General features: G+C 39.5%; 1 protein-coding gene across 5 annotated transcripts in view; it reads right to left on the bottom strand.

The window, feature by feature from the left end:
• Window positions 1–26,791, bottom strand: part of iqsec3a (IQ motif and Sec7 domain ArfGEF 3a) — a 74,482-nt gene that overhangs the window by 21,682 nt on the left and 26,009 nt on the right. For all 5 annotated transcript variants that reach the window (XM_068306747.1, XM_068306749.1, XM_068306751.1 and 2 more), the window contains exons 3-5: window positions 16,285–16,924; window positions 7,863–9,139; window positions 629–790 (exon numbers count right to left, since the gene is read on the bottom strand). In XM_068306747.1, the coding sequence (XP_068162848.1) occupies window positions 629–790; window positions 7,863–9,139; window positions 16,285–16,924 (2,079 nt within the window). The remainder of the gene's footprint in view (window positions 1–628; window positions 791–7,862; window positions 9,140–16,284; window positions 16,925–26,791) is intronic.

The following is a 26,791-nucleotide window of genomic DNA, read 5'->3' as shown; positions in this document are numbered from 1 at the left end:
CACTTTCCTGTGACTGCATTTTAACAAAAGTGCTCTCACACACACACTTTGCACATCCTGTCATGTTCTTTTTTCAATATCACTTCCACAGAGTGCATCTGTGTGTCTGCTCTGTAGGGGGGGGGGGGGGGGGACCCCATCTTTATAGCCTTATGTCACTTCATCTGAGCATATACGTGCCCTATGTTGGAGGTTGAAGCCTGAAAAGAGTAATTTTGTCATTATGATATATTGGGAATGCATGTTATCAGCACTTTGTGATGTATTGTTGACCTTGCACAATGAAGGTATATTTTCATGCTGATAAATCTGAACAAAAGGAGGATAAAAACAAGATATTCAGCACCTACTCTGATAAAAGTTAAAGGTAAATGGTGAATAAGAGAAGTTAATAGAAAGAAAAACACAAGGAAAATATTAAACTGTGGAGAAAACTGCCATGTGTGCACATGTAAAAGGTTTGGATGCTGAAGTTACAGTTGAGGTTTCACATTTAAAAATCGTCAAACATGTTCACAATCTTGTAAAATACATTTCAGTTGCTAAAGTTAAGGGAATGTGTGAATTTCCTCACCTCACAATTAACCTGTAATAAATGTTAATAAGATAAATAGTTTACACCACTCACTCCAGGACATCTCTATTGAAGGGCTTCTTGCTGTTGCCGAGGAACTCTCCTATCATCTGCCTGCTCAAGCCTTTCCTCTGCAGCAGGAAGTGGGCAACACCAATGGGCGTGTCCGGGATGAAACCTCTAGAGATCAGGAACTGAAGGCCCTTGTCGGGATTTCTGAAAAAAAAAATCAAAGAAAGGTGGAACTAAGTTTGTGAAAGAAAGTGATGATAGTGTTTTAAATCTGCTGAGATAGTTTACTGCCAGTGGTGGTGTCATGGTGACAGATGATTTGCATTTACTTGGGTCTTCTTAACCATGTTAAGCGGCACTAATAAGTCCATTTGTTCTAGTTAGCAGTATCTACATGCACACAGTGTGGCACACATGTGAACCATACTGACTCAAAGTAGACTTTTAAAATGTATCATTTGATGGAAAGATTAAGAGGAGACCTTTAAGGTTTTCGTCAATTATGTATCAAGGTTTCCGCGATACGCTGGCAAAGTGGCTGGGGTGTCTCCCACCCTCATGCCTGTAAGTTTGCTGGGATCGGCTGCAGAAACTGCTGTAACTCGCGAATCCTGACGAAGCAGTATGGAAAATGAATGAATGAATGTATGAAGGTCGGGGGCTTCCTGTACACTGGACTAAAGATGAGTGGAAACTAATCTGCATTCATCCCCCACTTTCAAATACCTGTACATTCACAGAAGATACAAATCAAATAACCAGTCTTATGTCTGCTCACTTACAAAAACAAGGTGACATCCTCATCTAAACTTCACATTAGTTTGTATTTTTCATTGATTCTCTGACAATTATTTAAATGTGGCAACTACCCTGATAGTTTTTGGAATTTTCAAAAGTTTTCCAGAGTAAATACATGAAAATGTCAGTCTAAAAGATTTTGTATATAACAACACAGAAAAGTGTACTTCAGCTACGTTTTACTCTGGTAGGACCCGAAGCATCTGCAGGAGGTTTATGCTTTTAATAATCAATCTCTCTGGCCCGGCACCAAACATACCCTATCCATGATGTGATGCTGAGGGCACAAAAACTCTAGAGGAAAGCATATTTTTCTAAAAATGTGCCTTTGCAGTAGTGGGCTTTTGTTTTGTTTTTTGAACAGCCTCTGGGACAAATGGCCTTTCATACCAATGAGACATTTTTCGACCACTGGGTTTTCACAATAATGGCCCAGCCACTCATTATATCTGGTGGCTGTCTGAGGCTAATGGCCTCCTAATACACTGTTCTAAATAACTGATAATTACTCTTTGGCCAACTTAATTGTTATCTAATTGTAACATTTGTTTCCGCCGCCAAGGAGGGTTTGTTTGCTTTGCTATTGGCCCTGTTTGTTAGTCAATGAGTTGATTTCAACAGATCAGTTAAATTTATTAGAGATGTCCCTGGGATGTTGGAGAGGGGAGATGCTGGATCTGGATAATGGTTTGTTGGTTGGTTGGTTGGTTGGTTGTTTGGCTGGTTGTTTGGCTGGTTGGTTGGTTGGGCTATTAGACCTTGGATGGTGGGACACGGGTCAGGAAAAAACTGGACTGGATTTTGATGTGGACCTGGACAGCGGTGCTGCAGCTCTCCCTCCCTGGTCTACATATAGTGTTTAAACCACAGCCTTTACATAACAGAGCAGTGCTTGTGTGTAGCACAGCTAATGGGTTTAGTAAGGCAAGGGTGGGACAGACGGAGGATAAAGGGCAGGATAAAGGGAGGCGGTTGGAAGTAAACCAGACACAGCAGATGTGCAGAAATGGGAATGTGAGGATAGAGAGGGAGGACGATGAGTGCTGGCTGGACCGCCTGAAAGCATCTGCTGCGACAGCCTCAACACACTCTCAGCTTCCAGCTCACCCTCTCAGCTGAGGGTGACGTCTCGCCAAACGAAATTGGCAGTGAACACTCATTTGAAGTCTGTCCGACAACAGATGGATCACACATGATTATTGGGTGATTATTATTTGGAGTCACAAAACGGATGGTGGGATGAAGGGAAGAAGGGAGAGATACATGAGTGATGCAATAGATGCAGTATGGATGCTGATGAGATGCTGATGAGAATTAGACCATACTTTACAAACATGGATGGGGCTCAAGCTGAAGTCAATCCTGTTTACATGTAACATGAGGCGGATAGACATTGGGATAGAGATTATTAGTCATCATCAGGACCACTAACTGATATCTGTAATCAACTTTTGGCTCAAACTGTACATTCACAGGAAAAGTACAGAGAGAATAATTAAGCACAAACTATCAGGCCAAAAAGATTCAGTTGGATTGGTCTGGTTCTTGTAGACAGCCAAATCTCAATAAATGTTAACACACTGCAAATTTAGGAGACTGTGGGTCACATCCCACAATTTTCCCTGAGTGTTAAATACTGTAGTTGCAATGAGCAACAAGCAGATAAAAATGTGATACATGAAGATTCATGCTCAGAATTAACATTATGCAAAAGGCATACTGTGCAATAATTATTAGAGTCAAGGTTGCTGGCAGTTGATTTGAAACCATTTGCAATTACTGGTAATCTAAACCGCACTGACTTTGATGATGGCACTTCAGAAAAGACTCTAAATGCTCTTATGAAGGTCTTTTAAAAATTTGGATGACATGGACAAGATCTCATTTGCCGATGGAACAGGTGATTTGCAGATGAACCTATAGAAGTGGCTGAAGTATGAGAAGAGAGAAGTACAACACAAATACACACACATACATGCTATAGACATATACAGATGGAGAGGGAAAACAAGAGACGGTGCCAGACAGGACCCAGATGTCATGCTGGAATGACAACATGCCCTGACATCTGTGTCCTTCACATGTTTTTTCTTAGGCCGTACTTCCACACATACTTTTTTTGCACATAGGCAATTTTCCATCTTGGACTCACGTCCTTTCACCACCTTTTTTATGTACTTTTATTGGCCTTCTCTTCCACATGTTTTTCTCATGTACATGGCAGCGGCGGGGATGTTTTATGGCCTTTACAGGTGTTTGAGTGTCAACACAGCACGACGCCTGTTCCTCCTGATGCACACATTTCTGTTTCAGCGCTAATGAGAGTTAGATTGATGGCCGGTTATCGGCCCTGTGCAATTTGCTGAGTGTGTAATACAAGTCTGTAAACGCTTCAAAGCCCCAAATCATTACACCGACGTGAACTCGGTGCTGTCGCTCCTGTCCATCAAGTATCCATTTCCTGAAAGGCAAGAAAATAATGCCATGGCAGCCGTTGTCTTGCTTATGTTAGCGATATTGTGGTCTGCCACCTTTTTTTAAAATCAGATTTATACCCAGAGCACTGTCATGTGAATACCTCCCTCAATATATCCCAAATTTATTTTTGTATTAATTGTGCTTCACCACAATCTCTCTACATGTATATATATAACAAAATACTACCTCTGTTGGCCATCTGGAATTCAGAGTTTGTAATTATGTGCTGCATTATTTCGAAGCAAGGATGGAATTTTAATACAGAAAAGTTTGTGTGCGCTCAAACAAGCGGTAGACATTCAGATCTATGCCTCTTCAACTTTATCTTCACAATTAAGATATCACATTGTGCACCGCTCTTTAATATAATTCATACAGATCTAATGGTGCTACATTTTAATGAAGGCTGGGGAATCACTGAGGTTTTGCTCTTCTACATTGTTTGAAAGAAAATGAGACAGATATGTCTAACCTGATACTATAAAATAAAAAAGTCACACATAAAAAATTGAAATCAAGCCAGAAATCTATCATTAATGTCACAGCTGCTCACATCCTCGCCTCGCTTTCCCTGTTCCTCCTGCTGGATGTTTAGCAGCAGCTCCAATTTGCAATGGCAGTGTCCTTGACACACTCTCCCTCCCCGTATTAGAGTCATTGTCATTCCATCCACAGTCAAGGTGGAAACTTTATCAAGAGGGTTCTCTTTCAACCCCTTCATGTTTTCGTGCCTCTTTCAGTTCCTTTCTCATGCTGTTGCTTTTTGACTCATCTCTCTTTTGTTTTTTATACTTGCACAGGAAGATGCACTCACACTCACACACACACACACACACACACACACACACACACAAAACTTCAATTGACTTCCCCCTTTGTTTGTGCCACTCCTTCATGCTACAGCGGTACATGGACTGAATGCCTCAAGACATTCGCTCATAAACACTCGCACATCACATTATCCAAGTGTGGGCATATGTGAGAGCTTTTTTTTTTGTCAACATGATGAAGCAATATCCAAGTTTTAGCCCAAAGCTAAACAGCTCTATTTAAGATGCAAAGCATACAACTGCACAGGTATTACAGGGAGGATATGAACTGGTGGAACTAATAAGCCTCTATCTCGACTGGCCTCTCTCTCTTTTTTCCTCTTCCCTTCTCATTCTGTCTCCCTCTTTCCTTGTCATCAATTTATTAAAAGTCAGCTTATCTTTCAAGGTGTTTGATCAGGGGAATGAGAAGAGGTGTTCGCAAGTAGACCGAAAAGACTGTGAGACCTGTCATTTTATGACAATATCTCTCAAGATTCACAAAAACCTGTGATCAAACTTGAAACTTTGATTGAACACTCATCACTAATGAGGACAGTCTGACTTCCCCTCATAATATATGTACACAAAAGGCTGCTGAGTGTTTCAAAAGCAATCCGAACAAGCAGATAAATGTCACAACCGATCTTTCTCCGCCACTCTAGATGCCATTTAGAGTGACACTATTAAATTGGCTATGTTTAAGAAGCTAATGGTACAGATGATATGTAAATGGTTTAAGTATTTTTTTTAATTTCATCAAAGAGATATTCATTGTACATATATATAGTTTTAAAAAAAAAGGTAGAAATGGACCAATGCTAGCATTTCAGCAATGTTTCATCTAATAATAATTTTAAACATATAAATGTTCAAATGTTCAAACTAATACTATTTTCCCTCCAGTCCTCCATATTCTGGGTTCACTCCCACTCAATCCATTCATTCCGGTCACCTGTGTCTCTACAGTCACCTGCTTTCCATTCCCTAATCAGGCTCCACCTACTTAAACTTGGCTCACACCTCAGTTCATTGCCAGATTGTCACCAACCTTTTACTCTTCAGGTTCCTTTAACTTTTTGAGATTTTGTTAGATAAAAGTTCTGTAAAGAACATTATTTTCTACGCAGTTTGTATCAGCAGATTCGGACTACTTGAGTGACTTGAATACAAAATGTCTTTTTACACACATATTTTCAAGTGATACCACGCATTCAAAAGAATATATTTTTATTCACACTAAAAAGTCAAAAAAGAACTATTTCACACTGTCACGCAGTGATATGTTCAGATGCCGTAACATAATAATTTTGTTTTTTGGGGGTTTTTTTTTTAACAGAGTTGGTGTTGAAAATAAAATTCTACTTTTCTTTCAGCTACTTCATAATTCAGTTCCCTTCATTCCCTTGAAAATGGAAAAAAAAATCTATGAGAATATTTTTTTTAGTTTCTTATTGTGCTCAGTGGTGATTACCTCTAATGTACCTCATCATCCAGTAATGACAACTCTTACTTTCAGTGTCGCACTCCATGAATGAATCAAAGCTAGTCAGCTTTATTTTGTGCTTTTATTACATGATGATAATGTGTTTTGTGACATTTTTTTAAAATTGAGGCAATATCTTTAAAAAAAAAAAAGTCGTGTCATGGTTTGGCACCCAGATACATTTTGTGTCACTGCAAAATATTTCGAAAAGCTTGGACAGCTTTTAGAGAGATGGTTGATGGTTATAGGGACAAAAAAAAATATTTGACTTATATTTCATTTCATTTCCCAAGATGTCAGTTCACATGGTGCTGGAAGAGCTTTTAATCACATTCAAGACTCGCAGCAGAATGACTAATGAGTATTTCAGTCTTTGTGGATCATTGCCATTATATGAAATCACCCCTCATATATTCCAATTACTTGTGATGAGCTACTCCATCGTCGGTTAAGCCCAACTTGCAATACTGTATATATATATATACGTATATGTTTGCATGTGCCCGTTGTTTAGGTCCCCCAGGGTCTGCTTTGGGCGGAAAGCTAATGGAGCATATGGAAAATCCCTCTATGTAATTAAAGATTTCTTCAAAGGGGGTTGTTGGCTGCTGAGTGCACTCTCAGGTGTCATGTGGGTGGAAACATTTCTAAAATGAGTGTTTTGAGGAGTAAACAACTTAAATTCACCTCTTTTGATAGATTTTACTTTGCATTTATAGCTTTAAAAAATGTCATCATCATGCATCATAAGGTTGATTGACAAGTGGTGATTAACAGAGTCAATTTTAGAAGCAGTCAAGTCACACGTCCACTAACGTCCCAGCAGTCCTAGAGCTTATGGGTCCTTATTTTGCAGAAGTTCATCTTGGCAGTCCCTGGAGCAATAGCATCAGTGAAAATGGAAAAGAAAATGAAATTTCTTCCTGTCTCTCAATGCCATGTAGCCATGCTGCACCTGTCTGCAGCACGTCTTATCTGGTTTTGACTTTGCCATTCTTCACTAGGCAGCAGGAGGTGAACTGAATGCACAATGACTGAGATGCAGCCAACAGCAAACACAAGCAAGCTTTCAAAAACACATATTTTTTGTGGTGACAATCTGTGAAACCTTGAAGGAAATTTGATGGGGCTTTGATGACTTTAGTGGTTCCCTCTTTTAGCTGTGAAACCAGGGTTATTGGCATGAAAAACACACTTAAAGAGTGTCATGTCACATCTGACATGTCCGATATCTTGTGTCATCAAGGTCTTCTTAGGAAAGAGATTTAACATAATACACGGGGGACGCCTCCAACACTTTTGGCTGTGCTAAAATCATACACTAAGCAAAAACAGTCCAATGTAAACTGAGCGATCATAACAGTGTCACTGTAACATTTGAAATTTTGAGCGGTGTGCTTTGAGTTTTATAAAGAGCAATACTTGCCATTTTCAGGGTTTGGATGAGAGGTAGTTTTTCTTTTTTTCATTTCAAAGTGCAATTTCCTATTGTAACGTAACTGTAATCGTAAATTGTGACTATGGTAGTCTCAGGGCTCCATTCGTAGATTAGTGCTAGTTTCCTGCTCAATCAAGCTCTCTGTGTTGAAGTAAGTCACCTGGACGTTTAAGAAAGTCTTGAAGACGCTTCACCTCTCATCCAAGCGGCTTCTTAAAACAGAAGAATGAATGAAAACAGGAGAATGAAAATGTTGTGGCTACTCACACATTGAAGAGGTTGAGACCAATGCGGTAGAGGCGTTTTCGCATGACATCAGTGGACAGCGTGGGTGATTTACAGCTAGCAGGGTTCTCACAGTGGTAGCGCGGCAGGCTGAGGATCATGGCCTGTAATGCTTCCTTAGACGAGGCTTCAGACGTGGACCGCGCCTCCGTCGATGTGCTGCTGCTGCTCATCTGCTCTGAGCTGTTGTCTGCTGTCTCTGAGCCGCATCTATTGACCTCCAGTGGTTCTACCACGGGGGAGCTCCCCGGCAGTACAGCCTCCTGTGGTGGAGGGATATAAAGAGGATCTTTGGGAGGCGGTGCTGCCACCACAACTTCTTCTTGGCTTTGAGGGGCAGCCATCCTATTCAGAGGGGTTTGGGGAGATTGTTCCTCCTCCAACAGATCTTCTTCGCTTGGAGGAGGAGCAGGGAATTCAATATCCTGGTCATCTTCTATATTTGATATTGGGGGTGGTAGAGGTTCTTGCGGTGGTGGCGGGGGATCTATGTGATCAGCTGGGAACTCGGCGGGAGGAGGAGGAGGAGGGGGTTCTTGTGTGGGAAGAGAATGAATAGAAGCTGTAGAAGAGTTTGTTGTAGAAGTAGTTGGGATGGACGTGTAGGCTCCTTGTTGCTGGACACAACTACCAAGGGTAACAGAAGTTGAGGACTCCATGACTGAGGATGAAACACGGAAGTTCTGGCTGTCGATCTGTACCGTCACATCCCGGAACGCCATCATTAGCTTACTTGCACTTTTCGACAGGTCACTCGGGTCCACTGGGGCTTGAGGAATCGTTGCCTCACCCACACGACCTCCTTCTCCTCCAGCTGTCACTCCTGGAGCTGTTGCACTAAAGGAGTCAGCACTGAACTGATAGGTGCCCCCTTCTTGCAGGGAACACATCGTCTTCAGACTCCAGTTGCTCAGTGCATCATCGATGGACTTGGCCAGCGACTGCACCTGTTCGGTGAAAGAGTCTTCTAGGTCAGTCAGGGTGCCACCCACCGTGGCTGGCAGAGATGGTGAGCGCACTAATGGGATGCCTGCCAAGTTGCAGCCTTCTGCCAGGGCCCGTTCAGCCGAGAAACCTTCTGTGTTTTGCACACGGACCTTGCGCAAGGAAATGCGTCGAGGAAGACGACTCTCGAGCAACGAATTGCGGATCTTCTCAAAGTTCTTGCTGAGCTGGTACTGGCGGAAGGCAGTTTGGATCTTGCAGGCAGCGCGGCGGGAGATGAGGTGTCCGCCGTATTTGAGCTCTAACATTTCGATCTACAAAACAGACGACAGAAAGAGAGAGGGAAAAAATTAATTGCTGCAATTCCTATTATATTTCAGAATTCATGAGAAAGAGACAGCCTATCAGGAAAATCTGCTATTTGTAGTAAAAAGATAGTAAAAACTGTCAGGACTCAAAAGTATTTGACAGCTGTTGCTGCATACTGATTAGATTTTGAATTGTTAAACTGGAGATAGAGAAACAGACAGGCAAGAAACACTGCTGATGGCAAACTCCCATAATTGTCTGCATTATGGATCCTTGTATTTGCATAAATGGAACATACTATGTCATGGTCTGTTTTCCTGTATCTTAAACTTGTGGAGCAGCAGAATGAGAAGTCAAATGAAATGAGGGTGAAATAACAGAGATGGATGACGATGAATGGGAAAAACCAAATGATAACAAAATCCGAGTGGATGAAAAGCAGATGTCAATTCAAATGAAAGGCAAAGATTACTCAGTAGCTCTGTTTAGCAGGCTGACTTTGTAACACGACTAATGCACAGTTTGGACAACGGCAGTGTTTGAAAGCAAAAACATAGGTTAGGCTGACTCATGACATTTGTTCTACCGCCTCATTTTCTCAGCAAATGCAACAGAGAGGTCCTCCATACAATTGAAACGTCTGACACCGAACAAGCCATTAATCTTGCCTGTGAAAAATTGCTCAAATGCTGTGGGAAATGGATGGATATGTAATATAGCTATCCTCATCTGGCAGCAGTTCAAACACTTGATGAAACCTCTTTGAGTTTCCCAGAACAATCAGGGTGCGGGTATCTGTGGAAGTGCCAAGAAGGAGCTCTTATCATCCAGAGTCGCTCTACAATCCTTTTTATTCAGGCTAAATCGACAAATATAATTCTGTGTCTGTTCTAACTTTATCAAGGGCATGAGCGTGTAGGAGGATACAGCTTTGAAAGAACAACGGTGTGATTTTACAAATAAATGAACACGTTCCAAATAAACTGCATATAAAATGCATTTCAAAAATAGCATTGCATTCAATTCCCTGAAATTAAAATCTTTGTTGTTCCCTGGCTCAGTCTTAGCTTTAGGAGCTTCAATCTAGCAGTAGGGTACTGTGCTCATGTGGATTAACTTGGTGCAATATTGCTCATGCATGCCCAGATGCAAATGGAAAAATGGCAACGGTGCATGGCCAAGGATCAACTTTGACTTTGAGCTGCTGATATTTTTTTCCTCCTTAGTCCTAGACAAAATGACCAAACTGCCATCTCCTGATATTCTATAATGTCTCCAGGGTTTGCAATTTGCGATAAGTGGTTAGTTCAACAAGATGCAGCCTCTGCCGTTGTCACTGGTGAAATGGAATCACATACAAAGCTCTTTAGAAAAGTGGAATGACACTGAAAATCCATCTTATCTAGTCCATTTACATTTTACTGCAGAGTCTCTGCAAGTAAAGTGAGACGTAGTGAGAATACTAAGGTAGTGCTGAATAGGAGGCCGGTTCAGAGCCCTACTGTATCTGCTAATGGTAACCTTTCAGCCTCTGTCTGCTCTTTCAGACAGGTCGAACTCTACCTGAATATTCAGCACTTTTTATCCTGGATTGTTCTGCGACTGCGATGTACGCACTTATAGAATGATGAGCCCTATCAACATGGCTGTGCTCCAAAAGCAAATAGAATCGGTGTAGGTCTTTTGTAATCGGTTGCAGATTTAATATGAATGACCTCATTACTCATAAAAGTGTCCCTCATCAAACTAAATCCTACACAAAGTTCCACTGGAGGAGAGGTGCCCTTGAGTGTGAGAAAGGACCATCAGCATGGCTGCATTTGATTAAATGTGGCAGTCGAGCTTGTTTGCTTTTCCTTGCGCATAAGCGATGATGGGATGATGAATAAACCATTTGGGTCACGTTGTTTTCTCAATCGGGGTGCGTATTTGATACAGCTTGCCATTTGGCCACCAGGACATGCAGGGACAGGATGATGGAGGTGGGACAAAGTCTAGCGAAGATCGTGTTGGAACTCCAGATGTGCCAATAAACTGATTTTACAACATAGGCCTACTGTGGTTAAAGTCTTGATGGTAACAATACAATGATAATCTAACACTGCTGCCAGTATTATTATCAATGTTTTAGCTTCAGCTGCTCTGGTCGTGACATGATAGCTTGATAGAGCTATTGAAGCGAAATGCCTTCGTGTGTTTGCGTTATCATGTTCTACGTTTTTAAAAGCTATGAACCACTTTAAGTCCATCTGGAGAAGGCCAATATTTGCTCTCTTTTTGGTCCATACCAACCCAGGAGACAAATATCACTTAAACTAAACATTCCGCTGCGTTTTCCATGTAGTGGCTAACTGCACACTTCTACACAGCAGGAGCCATTTTACTGAAAGCAGTTACTTGGTCTGGCCAGAAATGAAAAAGAATGAAACAAATCAGCAGAGTTTCAAGCTGAACAGCCAAACAAAGGGTAGAGCAATGTCCAGGTGAGAAGATGACAGGAACACTAGCAGCAAACAGCGGGTGTAGACGTAATCATCGACATGATTAATATGGTGTACTAACAATGTTTTACAGTTACAGGAATACATATGAGTGTAGAAGCAGACTCAGGTTAAAGGCTGGAATTCATTTTAGCAAAAATGATAATCATTTTTATTATCCAAGTTTTCGAATATCTGTCCAGGAAAGTTTGATACAGACTCATATTAAGGTTGGAAAACAGAAAATAAAGTGTGGAAAGGAGAGGTAAACTATAAAAAAAAATATGACCACATCAGCAGTGGTACCGTTGAATTTCCTCCATTAGACAACTATCTGGTCACTCTGATCACTTCACTAAGTGCTGATAGCCAGAGATTATTCAGAGACACGGTCGTTTAACAGAATGACGATGGCGCTGCTCTTCTCCACTCAGGTCTTTAAATCAATTTTGATGGGTAGATCAGCACCATTCTGACCTCATGCTTCTGTCTGAATGAGGGGAAAAACAAACCAGTGTGAAGTGGAAAATCACTGCAGTGTGGCTCTACATTCAGGTAGAACAGGAATAAATGACTGACAGGACACACTGGATCATAAATTTTTCATAAAAGAAAATAAATGGGACATTAATAATTAACATCAAATATAATAAAGAAGTATAGATCAAATGTTTGTGCATCAAATGGAAATGTTTGTCTGAGCTTAAGTTCAACCTAATGAACACTATAATGCATGTTTCATTCCATTTCTGTGGGATTTTGAAAGCATTAATTCAAATGTCCTTCCGCTTCTTTTGGAGCATTATAAGAAAACCCTAAGATTACCTGGCATTACATGACTGCTTACTGCTTTGTGATGTTAATGCTGCGTAAAAGACACAACTTACTTCTGACATTTGCTTTTTTAACTCTACCCATTACATTCAACTAAATATAGTTTTAGTATCACTATTTTAATAAGTTAGCTGCAGTAACAGTCAGCTTTGAAGAAAAAACTTTTCCTTCAGTGAGGAAACTGCTTTGTTATTTAAGACTCAGTAAAAATAAAGGGTTAGATGAGACAATTTTTATTTGCTCTTTGTGAGCTTTTTTTTTCAAAATCTTTACCTCCAGAGTTAGGATTTACATAATTTTAGTTGCTGTCAGCTTTTTTAAGTACATTAGTTTGCTCATAATAATATAACTTTTTTTTAAAAGTGTTTTGGTTTTCTGTGATTAGCCAAAGCGAAATTAAACATCCGGTTGCGGCTTGGTATTTCGGGGTATTAAGGGTATTAACCTTTTCATGTTTCTCACAAAAAGCAAGTTAAATGCCACAGGAACATGAACCCACAATGGCGAGTACAGATGATATAGAGTAGTTTCAATATTGGACAAATTAGTGTTTTAGATTGTGGTATGACTGTGTCTTTCTCTTAACACAGTAAAAGACTGGAATGCGTCAGGAAAACTGCAGCTCTGGATCCCACATGCTGCAGAAGTGAGGGGCAAAATGCAAAACTGTGATTATTAGCTTTCATACTCATGCACACTGTCTTACAGCACGGATACATCTGCATGATTAATGGGATGATTATATAACGGCAAAACTGGGACACAACTAATGCTGACTGTATTACAAAACGAGGATGACAATGAACAACTTGATGTCGTCAGAAGACGGTTATCCGTTAAGCTGATTCATCCTTGACCAAAGTCACTCTGGCATAGAGAAAAACTAGATTATATTAAGCGTAGAGTCTCATTAGAGTGACTACAATGATGAAGATATATTTTCACTCTTCCCATCAGTGACCTATTGAACCAATTCCTTCTTACGTTTTTCCTTTTTTTTTTTTTTTTTTGCTTAAGGCAACAAAACATATTGAATTCAGGCAACTATAAATGAATGTATATGTAACTGAACTGAAGATTTGATTTTTTTTAGGATATTATATTCAGGTAGATAAATTGCATTTTATTGTTATCATTTGAATATATTAGAAAAAGATATTTGCAAACCTGAATTATTATTTTTTTTTAATCTTTAAAGCTATTTAAACCATAAGAACTGTGAGAAGAGGTATGTAATCTATGACGCAACTGTAATTTATATTAATCTGCAATTCTATATTCACTTTTGTAAAAAGAATTATTATGAGATTATAAAAATATTTACATTTGATATTACTTCACTGCATTAGGTTAAACTCCCTACAGTTTGGTGAGTTTAGTTAGATGCTGGTGCTCCTAATATGTTAACTAGTGAAAATGAATAAATTTCATATTTAAGATAATAAAATGACAGAACAATATAAGAAGTGTATTAGATATTTTTTAGAAATGCAAAAATAACAGCAGTCATAGTATTTTTTTTTACCTCCATGTTGCGCTTGGTCTGACTCCAGGGATATCATTGTTTCTATAACATTGTACAATATAGCATCTGATATTGATAAACAGTAACTTGTCATCTTGTATAATTATCCATCCATCCATTTTCTTGTAGATATTTATCTGAAAACAGCTGATTTTTAATGAGTTTATGTTCAGCCAAATTGATGGGTGAATGCAAAAGATACCAAACATTTTAATTATCAAAATTACTGTATGTTTCTAAATTACGTATAAAGGCAAATTCAAACTCACAAAAAAAAGTACCAATTTGTGATTCACAGAATTGCCAGTGGCACAATATTGTCTTGTCTTAAGCTGCTATCTGCTATAATGCATATTTTTAAATATAAAATTTCAAGATGGCATTTTAAATTTGGACCAAAGTGAAAGATTACAGAAAAAAAAATGACGTGAAGTGAGTCAAAGCTCCAATACTTCATAATAAGCTTCTTCCCTATCAATCGAGGGATCGCCCAGCAGATCCAATTACCCTGACATTGATCTGTAGATGCGTCAACCCCCTGCACCCCAACTGTACAGACAGAAGATCAATCCAGCTGATCTCACATCTCCGGCAATGTTGACAGCGAGATAGTGGAACGGGAGGGGACTTTCAGATGCAGGATTAAAGAAGTGAAAATGGAGGTGAAAATGACACAGGCTGAGGTTTAAAGAACCTTTAATCTTGAATTGGGAAGTTAATTCAAAAAAGACTGAAAACTGAGGTGACAAAGTGATTTAAAGCAACCGTCTAATGCAAAGACATTAGTTTCAGCGGCCAATAGCTTCGAGGATTGATTTTAATAGACAGCCACAGTAATGCTTTGGGAGCTAATCTTGTAGTTGTATTTTCTCTCCTCCTTCAATGCATTTAAACAAATACTGACAGAGGAATGACTCTGACAGTCACCTCTGAATATAATTATATTTTGGGATGGTGTCATGGCAAACACAATGTCAAAATGACTGTGTTAACAAATTTTTATGAACTGTGTTCCAATATACCACACAGAACTTAAAAAAAGATTTGAAGTTAAAGGAAAAGTGTTTGATACAACTAGAGCTGCAGCTAGAAACATTGCAATCATCTGTAAAACAGATTCCCAGCTTTCAGATTGAAATGTTTTGTTTTATCCAACCAACAAATAGTAATACAAAGAAAACATAAAATTACAAGTATATTCAGAAGTCAAAATTTTCAACTGCATGATGCTTCCGTAGCTGAGGGACTCACAAGAGAGAGACTGACAATTGACTACTTGGTCAAAATCCAAAATCTCACATATCCCATAATGCATTATGCAATTAATGCAATGCAATTAAATTATCTCTGTTTTTCAATCTATGCTAGCCAAAAAACCTTATAACGTACAACCCTTAAGATGAGTAAACTGAGCTTCCATGTAGGATAGTGCCTTTTACACTAGAGCTTTGTTAAATCTGGACCCAAAGCGTGCTGCCTTACCTGCTCGAAGATCCATGGACTGAAGAATGTTGGGAAGATGGATGATAATGAAAATGGATGACAAATGTCTGATGGGTCTCGAAATGGAGATGATTATGTAATGACATCCCACTCCCTGATGAACAGCGTGATAAGAACACACACACACACACACAAGAACATGAGAAATGCATGTTTCAATACAATCATAGTTCAGAACATATCAGTTGAGCAAAATTCACTTAATTAACTGTGTTAAGATGATGAGAACAGATAACAGTCACACACTTTCACCATGGAAACGGGATTTTCCATTATCCAGAGTATCGCTTAAAGAAAAGAAAAATTGAAAAGCTTTTCATTCATGTAGATACAACTTGTTTCCACGTTTTCTTTATTTTACCCCAATGGGTGCATCACTGTCAAAATAATACAGTATATTAAAGACCTATAAATAAAAATTAATATACATAAATCACTCTGTTAAGAAATTTTCAACACAACTATGGAATACATGGAAATAAATGATAGAACGCTCCCAGCAAACAAACAAAGACAAAATGTATGTCAATGAAATGTTGCCATGGCGATGACAATGATGGCTTGTGGTCGTGAAGAAAAGGAAGCTAGTCATCAGTTGATCAAGAATGATCAATGCCACAACCAACCAGGAATGAGAATCGGCTTCTTTTATTCCTTCTCCTCAGCAGAAAACTAAACGTCACAAACATGTCAGACCACAAGACGTACAATACACACAGGCCTGCTGCCCTCTCCCAGACAACACAACAACCCTCACACCCTCCTGGCACCCACACCCCCCCACACACCCCCCCCAACACAACCCTACCTGCTTATTTTTGAGGTCAAGTGAGAGCTCATAGTCGGAGGTGGCAGAGTGCGAGCCGGCCCCGTTGCGATGTACCCTCAAGGGAGAGGCCGTGTGGTGCAGGCTGGCTCTCCTTCCAGCCCCACCTCCTTTTGCTCCTCCCCCTTCCTCCTCCTCTTCCTCCTGTGCCATCTCCACCTCACGCCGCTCGGCCTGCGCCTCCTCTGCCTCTCGCTTTCTGTTCGCCTCCGTAACTTCTTCAGACTTTGCCTTCTCTTGCTCCCATCCTCTCTGCTCCTCTCTGCTCGGTGAGGGGAGTTTAGGGGCCTCTGCTGCTGATTCCTCACTCGGACCCTCGACTTTGGGCTCAGGCTCAGGTTCGGGCTCAGGCTCGGGCTCGGGCTCAGACTCGGTCTTGGGCTGAGGCTGAAGCTGAGGCTCCGGTGCTGGCTGAGGTTTTGGTTCTGGCTCCGGTTGAGGTTTGCTTTCAGGAGCCTGTGGTTGGGGCTCCGACTGGGGCTGCAGCTGAGGGGGCTGAGTCTGTGGTTGAGTCTCTTGCTGCTGTTTCTGGGGCTGTGGATGTGATTCGACCTCACTCTGCTGCTTCCCCTCTCCTCCCTTCCCTTCCTCCCCCAAAGATGAGTCCGGAGAAAGGTCATCGCTGCAGAAAGGAGGAGAAAACGCAGAGTGAGGTTGCTGCTGCATCCGTGGTGAGCTCTGACCTCTTCTCCAGGCTGTCTGGGTCAGTGGTAAGAAGAAGTTGACCCCTTTTTTTTTTTTTTTTTTTGCATGATGTCAATCGGCTAAGGAGCAGTTCATCTGGCTACCTTTTTCTGTTCTGTCTGCATCTCTTGTCTGTCTAGACACTGACAGACACGGAAACCAGTGAGTCTTTCAAAACATACAGAAATGAACAGCTGACAAAACCACAGTGAAGAAGATCAAAAAAGATCATTTATTTCACAAACTGTCTGAAGAGGAAATGTGGAAAAAACAAGAACGCTGACAGCCAGAAGTGACAAACACACATAAACGCACACACACAAATACAAATGTCTGTATTGCTTTTAGGCTATACGTGTGAGTGTTAGTGTGGGAGGATGCTTAAATGGTGCAATAATAATACGGGGTGTAACATGAGCCACCGAGGGAAGGTGGGAATCTGTGTTTGGTTTGATCTGTTTCCAAAAACTAACTAGACCCTTTCTCATATTTTCATTTCCGAATGTGAGAAAATGTGTCCGTTTCTTTTCTAGTCCCTTTCTTTATCACACCCTTGTGCTTCATTGCCCTTGCTCCTTTCATAATGTGAGGGCCTTAACCACTCCTAGTGGTCTCTGACTACCAATAACGTTGCCTCTAAGTGGATGAAGTCATACGTGCAGCGGTTATTAAAGCACTTGCTGCAGTGTGGTCTGGTGTGGTTTCAATAAGGCAAGCCTTTGGTAAAGTCAAAGGTCACACTGTATTCCCAAATCAGGAGAATGCTTTATGTGTGTTAGCATAATAGCACATGACGATAAGGAACAGTTAACACAAAGTGTAGCTAAGGCCGATGGGAATTTCTAAGAAAAATTAATTGATCACCATCATCAGTGACATCTGATTTTGACAGTGGTGAGTCAGATGGACACAAAATCTGGGGACTGTGGGCATGTAAATAATGAGTTAATAAGTAAAAGTTCAGATATCTCAAAGGTTATTTTGGCCTTTGAGATGGTTTTAATGCTGTATAGAATATCAAGATCACCACATTGATTACAATTCATAGGAGATTTAATGTAATCTAGATGCTTTATGTGGTACAGGAACCAGAGGAAACCCAAAAAGTGTACGGGAAAAGCATGAAAACCCCAAAGGTCTTCCCTCAGCTACAAGTCAAACCTAGTATCTTTTTGCAGTGAGGCTATAGTGCTAACCACTAATCCACCCACTGGAGTCGATCTCTGTGCACCATGAATGTAAAAATTAAAAAAAATAAAATATTTATGGTAGGTGCTAGTTTGTCACAAGCAAAATAAACATTTAACTAATGTAGTCACACAAAATATTTAATGCCAAGCCCTACCTATAGATCTCCTTTTTCAAAATTATGTTTTTGAAAAAGCATGCATTTTTTAGATATCAGTAGATGTTCATGAATTCATTTTTAATTCAAACCAGGTTCTCAGCAGGCTGGGGTTGTAATTACAAGCCAATATGTTACTACAGAGATTATGACAAGGTTTTTTTCCATTTGGAGGGTTGTGAGCTGAGACTGGATTTGGTATATAATCAGGATATTTGGGATGCAAAATGCAGCGTACTGCAAAAAAAAAAGAAAAAAGTCAGCATTCATTCCATAGGGGGAGAGGCTTCAGAGAGATGACAGAATTTAGATATAAAACTTGAAAATTTGTGTTTTTTGAAGAAATAAGCGGTAAATGCAAAGGTGAGCATCAATACATGCACCTGCTTAGTTTGTTTGTAGACTCCAGTGTGTTGTGTGTGAGCGCAGCATTAGGAAAAAAAAGATTAAAACAGATATGTGCACAGCAAAAATCCTGACTGTGTCTTTCAGGGGGCTAAGTTATCATTTTCATCACATGCGGTAGCACGTAAGCCTGAGTAGCGAGTATCTTTAGCGTTGATATAGCTGGGTCTGCAGCTTCTAAAATAGACCTTGTAAAGGTAATGAATAATGAATAGAGGAATAAAGTCTCCTGCTTTGACGCTCAGCTGCAGGTGAGCTTATTGTGCAAAAAATAGACCCGCCTGGAAAAACAGAATTGTGTTGAGAGAGCGCAGCCTACCGCTTCGACTCACAGTCATTCCACTCATTGTTCTGACTATAAATGTGGTTTTTTGCTATTAGCATTTTTCAGGAGCGCTTGTTCTGCTGAGAGATAATCTGACGAGCAATAGGCTGTGTGTGGATTTAAGTCTAAACTCCTCTAAGGGTACGAGGAAAAAGTTACACTGCGGATGAAGTGTTCAAAAGGGATTATATGTGAGGGGACACATTAAATACATCACCATATGAGGGAATGTGTTTCTGATAACATAATTATGTATGTGTGTATATTTATGTAAAGCGTTAGAGCCACTGTAAACAACTTAAACACTTCCAACCTCCGAGTCTGTCACTCACACTCCCTCTCTTCATGTCACGCTCATTTCTTTCATTCATTCCTGTCATATTCTCTGTCCAAAGTTACTTCCTGCCACTCTGCCCTCCACCAGGTAAGGAGATTGAGCGGTTCCAGGTGTCAACTAGACTGACAGGGCAGAGAAAAGCCCTGGATTCCACCTGTCTCAACTTCTTATCTTCACATGTCTCACTATTGAGAGGATAGTCTCGTTTAAATACAGTCTGGTAGCTTAGACCAACCAGCCTCTGAACAGCTATTATTATAACAGCAGCTATTTCTAATCCAAATATGTAATGTCTTAATTTAATTTTGTCTTTGTTAAAAACGATTGATAGATACCTCTGTTCAGATATCAACAACATTTTCCCACCGCCGTCCATCCATAAACACAAAAACAGTTTGATGCTATAAAAATGTTTGTTTTTAAATAGATAATTTGGCAAAAATTTCAGTAAATGCTACCATGGTTACAAAATTCTCAACACTATACCTAAACATGCTTTTAAGTGATTAAAAAAACAACAACTTTGACATTGTGTCTTCTTTGAAGAGCCTTATAATTGCAGCTAAAGCCTCAACAAAAGGGCATCAAGGAGAGGCTGCATTCTCATCCCTCTTAGGAGAATAACGTGATCCATGTGAGAAGATGCAACCATACCCAGCTGGCACAAACACAGGCCTCTAGTAATTGCACTCAACAACAGCTCTTACACACTGGTGGATGTAAGAGCCAGTTCTCAAGAGGATGAAATGCAGCTTATCAGTGTTTCCATGCTCACCGTAATGAACAAACATGGCATCTGTGAAAGATGTGTGCTGCTGCAGCCACTTCACAGACGGAAGAGAAGAAATGTAAAAAAGAGAAATGATGATGAATATTCATATGTTGAACAATCTGGAGTAGGACACGTTCAGATTTAGCATGTTAAACTGGTCAACCACAGTTACTTAAGACAAAAGGAAGAATTACTTTTCTCATGTTCTTTATTCTGTAGGACATACAGTGTGGTGACGGTGGCTAACTACACGTACAAGCCATGTGCTACGTAGTACATTTGTACTGAAACTTTGCTTTCTCTAAGGTGAAAGCCTGAGATAAAAATGTGTGTGTGTTTTATTTAACAAAGAGGTTGCATGTTCAGTGATGAGCTTTAGGGATGCTGATAGGTTTATTGTGTTACCTACATACAGGGTGGGGCTTCTTTGCCTTGGTCCTCAGTAAATAATTTCTGTTATACCTTACAGCACATATGTACTGTACATCAGTTGCTGCTACCATGCCAACTCTTAAGCAGACTTAACACGCCTAAGTCTCAATTACAAAATGTCTAACTTGTTGAAATAGGGACTCAATTTCCTTGCTCATCAAAATATATCCAACAGCCGGGCCAAGATTGATCCATACTGATAAAACTGAGTGACTGCTGAGTGACGACCTATGAACAAGAAGACCACCGTCTAATGCAGGAGGTCCACTTGTCGTGTTTTAGCGTGAACCCTTCGACGCTGTTTGCTGCTTTGACTCTCATTAACCTTCATCGGATACCTTTTTGCTGCATCATCACTATGGAGGTATACGGCAGCAGAGATGAGATATCGGCCTTTGAGACTCACAGGGGTTCAAAGGGTCTATCCTCTGATGGACTCCAGCCAAAGAGTTGCTGAAAAGGACGTTATATGAAGACCACATAGCAGAAGGTATAGCAAATGAGATCGCAGAAGGGACTGTCTGCTAATATTTCATGCTCAAGAAAGTAGTTTTTTCACATAGATTTTTTGTTTCCTTGTATTCTTGCATTTTTCATGTTGTCTCTACCACTAAAAATCCAAACTAAGTAGGAATCAGTTGCTTTGTCTCCTCAGTAAAAGCGCCTTCCAATACTGCATCCACTATCTGTTTGGCATGAGGCTGATAGAGAATTCATCAGTTCATCAGGCAGAACACAATAGCAAACTGGAGCGCACAGGATCCTGCATAAATAACCATATTTCTTTCTTGCAGTGGATGCAAAGGGTAATTGTATGGGATATATTTGATGAATACATCACCCAGGTGGATTTAAAATTCATTAAAGTCTATGCCTGAAGAATAAAAACATGACTTACTGCCACGTGCATGACAAAGAATTCAGACTTTCATCACGTTCATTATGTTACAATGCTGCAATATTTCTCAAGGATCAAATCTCATGAAAGCAAAAGGAAAAAAAGTCTGTTTTTCAGCTTATTTTCTTCAATATCCCACTGAATTTACAAAATGGACAAAAAAAACAGATGTAAGAAAAATCGACCGCCATTATAATGGCACAAGTTAAGTGGCGCACCGTTTCTTTGTAGACTGCATTTTCATTTCAGCATATTTTAGATAGCCTCACCACTGATAAGAAAACACAAGCTATTAAAATGCACAATGACAGTTTCAAATTAGCATAAAAACCTCCAATCTCTCTAATCACAAGGTCATATTGAGTTGTTTTCCTATGCTGCCCGCGATCAGAAAGAGTGTGTAACATAATTTCCCTCTCTTCATTACTTGTTGACCTCGCCCCTTGTTAACCGCCCAGTAAATATGCATTTACAGTGATATGTGAAAGATCCATAATGCTAAGGGCAAATGAAAGGAGAGGCAAGAGGGACATAAAAAGAAAATAGTGTAGTGCAACTCGCATATGTCAGAGGATTATCAATGCAGTGATTATATTCTGGGCACCATGAATTTCTTTCCAATATTTTCCAGCAATCCAACCAAAAGTTGTTACAAGGCCAACATCTGAAACAAAATAGTAGAGATTTTCCCTGAAGAATCAAATACATAAATCTGTCTTCATCTTCAGATGAATAGTCATAGGCAGTATCTTCAAGGCTGTTTTCCACAATCACACCTGAAGTATCCTTGCACTAGTAAGTGGCACCTTCTTCAAGAGCAGACAACTAAGCCCACAAAAGGATTGAGAAACCATTTCATGTCTTTCTGCATACTTTGTAATCTCAGAAGAGCTAGCTGTAGTCTCTGAACATTAGTGTATAATGGTTAACAGATATAGCTGTGGCATGTATAAATTACAACATAGGCTGTAGATGACTCACAATGCACCTTTTATTTTTCTCAAGGACAAAAATTCCTTTGTGATCGTGACTCAGATCCACTGCATGCAGGAAGAATTAAAAAGTTTTATTTTAATGGTAAAATATGAAATATACTTTGTGTACTTGTTGCCATGGCAAACAGTGCTTATTCCAACCTAAGACATTCACCTTGAGTAGACATGCAGTGATGCATGGTAGGTACTGTCCTCTCTGTGCTTTCTGTGCACCTCAGTGATCAATCCTGAAGTGATGGATTGCTTACGGAGATGCAAATCAATATTGTGCTCACATTGGTGGGACCGCATAGCTGGTAAATGCCACTATTTAGTAAGAAGGAAGCACAGAAAAGAATAGAGAAACTGGACATCACAGACAAGCATTTTTAATTCTCTATTTTTATATGCAGTCCATATAATCTAAGCACTGGGAGTTGCTGAGGAGGATGGCAATCAATGTCAACCGGTTTATGTCAGTAAATAGACCATCAGTCTTTGGTTCTCAATAAAATCCCACGCAGACAGTTGTTTTATGGATGGCCAGTGATTGGTATCATAGGGTGAATAGTTTGAGGTGAAGCTACAAAACTAGACAAAGCAGTCTCAATATTATGGAGCGAACAAACATGACATGTTTTACAACGCACTAAAACTCTATGACAAATATGGTGTGCTTTGCAAATTCAAAACTCCATTGAGAAATATAATCATCGTTTCCAAACACAAACAGCGTGTCTATCAAAAAAGACAGTGTTCCTGTTAAACCTGAAAGTAAATCCAGAATACTTTCAAGACTTTCTCATTCCTATCCCAAGAAGTACAACCTCCACAGCAGCAGGGGGCGCTATGCTTCAATGCTGCCAGTTTTATATATCTCATTGTAAAGTGAAATGATCTGTTAAATTTTAGGAAACACAGTTTCTTACTACATTAGCTTCTAAACCATGATGCATTTCATGTTGTTTGTCTGACAGGGATGTTTTTGTGCTATGAAACTGCTGTAGATTGCTTACAGGTATTTGTATGTTTACGTGTATTTGTATGAGCAAAGCAAACCATGTTTGATTATTGTAGTGTACTTGTCAGATCTGTCTTGATCCTAATTTAAGATCTACCAAAACATCAGCTCCAAAAGTCCAGCTTTTTTATATATATCTTGTTGAATTTTAAGCGAACAAGGATATCTATCCTGAAGGATTTGAAAACAAACTGCTTGAGTTCAAGTATATAGACACACTACTATAACCACAGGCAAACATCTACACAACACATCTCAGAGTATAAATACAGGTTGGGCTGGTAAAATATGCATGACAAGTTTTCACATTGGATCTCTTCAAAAGCTGATGCCCCGGGATGTGAGTTAAGTGGAGGGAGAGACAGTGGAGGATATAAAGAGAAGGAGAAGCATGGGAAATAACATAATGGATTTATGGATGACATCCCAGAAAATATCTAATGATATATACACAGTCTCTTTCTCACGGATTGGCCATGGGAGGGAAAAATGTCATTCGATGTGACAGAATGTCTCAATAAAACTGGTTATTTCTTTAAAAAATTTTAAATTATGCTACTTTTTGAAGAAATAATTGCCTGATAATCATTTTAATCACCTTTTCCATTTATGAATATATTGTTTTTCAGGCCCCAAGCTTGAGTTATGAAATGAAATGTCCATTCCATGTGATTTTGCACAAATTTTAAAACCATATGAAACCCGTAAGATAAAAAGAACACTGTTAGCAGTAGTATTAGCATTAGTATTGCATACATTTTTACTTTCTCATTTCGCTTTCTAAGTTTGGAACCATTTTGTAACTTTAAACATGCATTAACAAGTGTCTGCAATCACATAAGCTTGCCCCGTGACGCTTTACAGACTTGTGATAGATTTATACTTTATTTGTTGCTGGAAACATTTGAATGAATTTTCCCAAACTGTTTTTGTAAGTAGATTTACATTTTTTGGATAACAAATATAAAAAAGAAAAGAAAAAGTGACAAATACTGTATATGTTTATGATTTTTACAGTTTCTATGATGGTGGGTTTGGAATCTACCCATGAAACAAGGGTTTATTCCTGTGTTTATAATTGTAATACTTTTTTTTTTTAAATATTGTAGTCTTTTAGTCTATTTTGTCTGTGTAAAATAGAAGTCATTTAAGACACATAAATAAATGAGGTTACAGATATTGTGATAGTTCTCTGCAGCAATAGGAAATCTAGAAAACGAAATTCATTACTTGTTGTCTGAAAGGCATTGTTGCCTTTCAGACAACTGGAACATGTGCAGTGCATTCCAGTAGGTATGTAAAGCCTGCTTTAGATTGCTTTTGTCGTCTCTGATGCTTACTATCCTGCTTCTTATTCACAGCTTGTTACACATAAGTATACAAATAATCACATTGCTATATTTATACCCGGTGGCAAAAGCAGCTTTTTATGGGCTCCCGACACAGAGACAGAAAGAACAGGGTGCGTTCGAGAACTGTAATGCCTGGAGAAAGCAACGAGCTGCCGCCTCGTCTCGCTGTGATTGGAACAAACTATCGAGCCAGCCCACCCCCCACCCCCCTACAGCCCATATGATTTCACAAGGTAATTGCCTATAATATAGTTCATCAGGAGGGAGTTTTCCCTTTTCTGGCTCACTTCCTTTCTCACAATTTTGAAAATATCTTCAGGAAGCTTCCTAATAGTCTGTTGTTTGATTTAGATGCTTGTACTTGAATACTTCAAATGTTTGCATGACCAACACTCTGCAGTATGACGCCTAATTATAAGAGCTTGGGAAATGTCTGGAAGAAACATTTGAACAAGACTGAATCTTTTACTGCTCAAGCACTTGACAACAAAACTACCCTTCATTGTCTTGGGAGCACTTAACGTCATGCAGGCAAGCAGGCAAAGATCCTCAATTTCCCTTGGCGTCAGCAGGTTTATTCTATCGGGATGTTTTTGTAGGCTGTGGCTTTTGGGCATGAGCAATTAATGGATCCACTTAAAATCTGTCATTTATGTACAACAACTTCTGATAAAAATATTTTAATGCTTTTTATTCATAGCCTGTAACTCTGGCTAGACATCATCCGCCAACGTTATAATGGGAGAGTGTGCATGCTTTCGTTTAGTAGCTAGTCCAAGCTAAGTATTTAAATGTTAAATCCCTGTTCAGGACTAGATCCACATAATGGAAGCTGAGATGCCACTACATTGGAACACCAAGTAGTAATAAAGCATGAATTATCGTTTATTAATTAATTTCATTTAATTTCTTATTGCTTTCATGTTCATATTTAAGACTTCTTTCTGTGATATTCAAACACACATGAGGTCAAAACCATTAAAAAGTGAACTTATGCAGTCATATATTAGAGGTGTAAAAGACTGCCAGATGATAAGTGAATAAGGAGGTAGAAAAGCCCAGCTGCTCATCATGAAAAGGGTGGGGGGAGAAATGAAAGACAGGAAAAAGATGAATTGCTCTAATCACACGGCATGGTTGACCTAAAAGAAATGCCTATGGAACCAATGGCCAAGGGAGTTGTCAGAGGCATCTCTTTGGAGATAAATTTGGATGTTCCTTACATCCAAGATGGGGAGAGGGAACAAGCTGTCAAATTTATGTTGGGAGTTGGAAGTTGCTTAAGAATATCCAACACTCCATTCCTCAGAATGGGACAGCAAGAGGATGAAGTCTTGTCCGAAGCAGAAAAGACAGATCCTCAAATGTGTTCTCAGCTGTGTCTTGGAAAATGAAAATGAAACAGTTCGGTGTGGCGGTGGCTACAGCTGAAATATTAACATCGAACACAATGCTGCGTGTGAGAAATCTCCCTTGTGTCGGGGAATGACTTTGCTGTTTGAGGGATAAAAGGATGCGTTCTCAGAGGATTATCAATAGTGTACTGAAACTGGTTGCCTCAGAGATCATGAGAAAAACAAACAGAACATAGACAAGAGAAGAAAATGGAAATGGAAAAGGACTGTTGAATAAAACAAAGACAAAAATTACCAGTATACTAACGGTCAGATTGTTAACTGAATTAATGGACTGACTGTGTTTCCAACTACATCACAAACATCACTGTTGATTTTCCTCTTAGCTCTGCTTTGGTTTCCACCGAAACCTGATCAAAATAATTGTTTTTTAAGCTGTGAAATACACCACTGTGTTTGCAAAATATTTGCTCACTATGATTGACTGCTATTTGTTGCTGAGCAGCATCCAGTACAGTGGGTAAAGAAATGTGAAATGAAAATGAGAACAACAATGAAATTGGATTAAAATCCTGAAAGTGTGAGCTAT

This window comes from Antennarius striatus, chromosome 22 (assembly GCF_040054535.1).
Source record: "Antennarius striatus isolate MH-2024 chromosome 22, ASM4005453v1, whole genome shotgun sequence".
Classification (NCBI taxonomy): Eukaryota; Metazoa; Chordata; class Actinopteri; order Lophiiformes; family Antennariidae; genus Antennarius; species Antennarius striatus.
The sequence above is the reverse complement of the archived record's forward strand: the minus strand, read 5'-3'. Positions and strand labels throughout refer to the sequence as shown.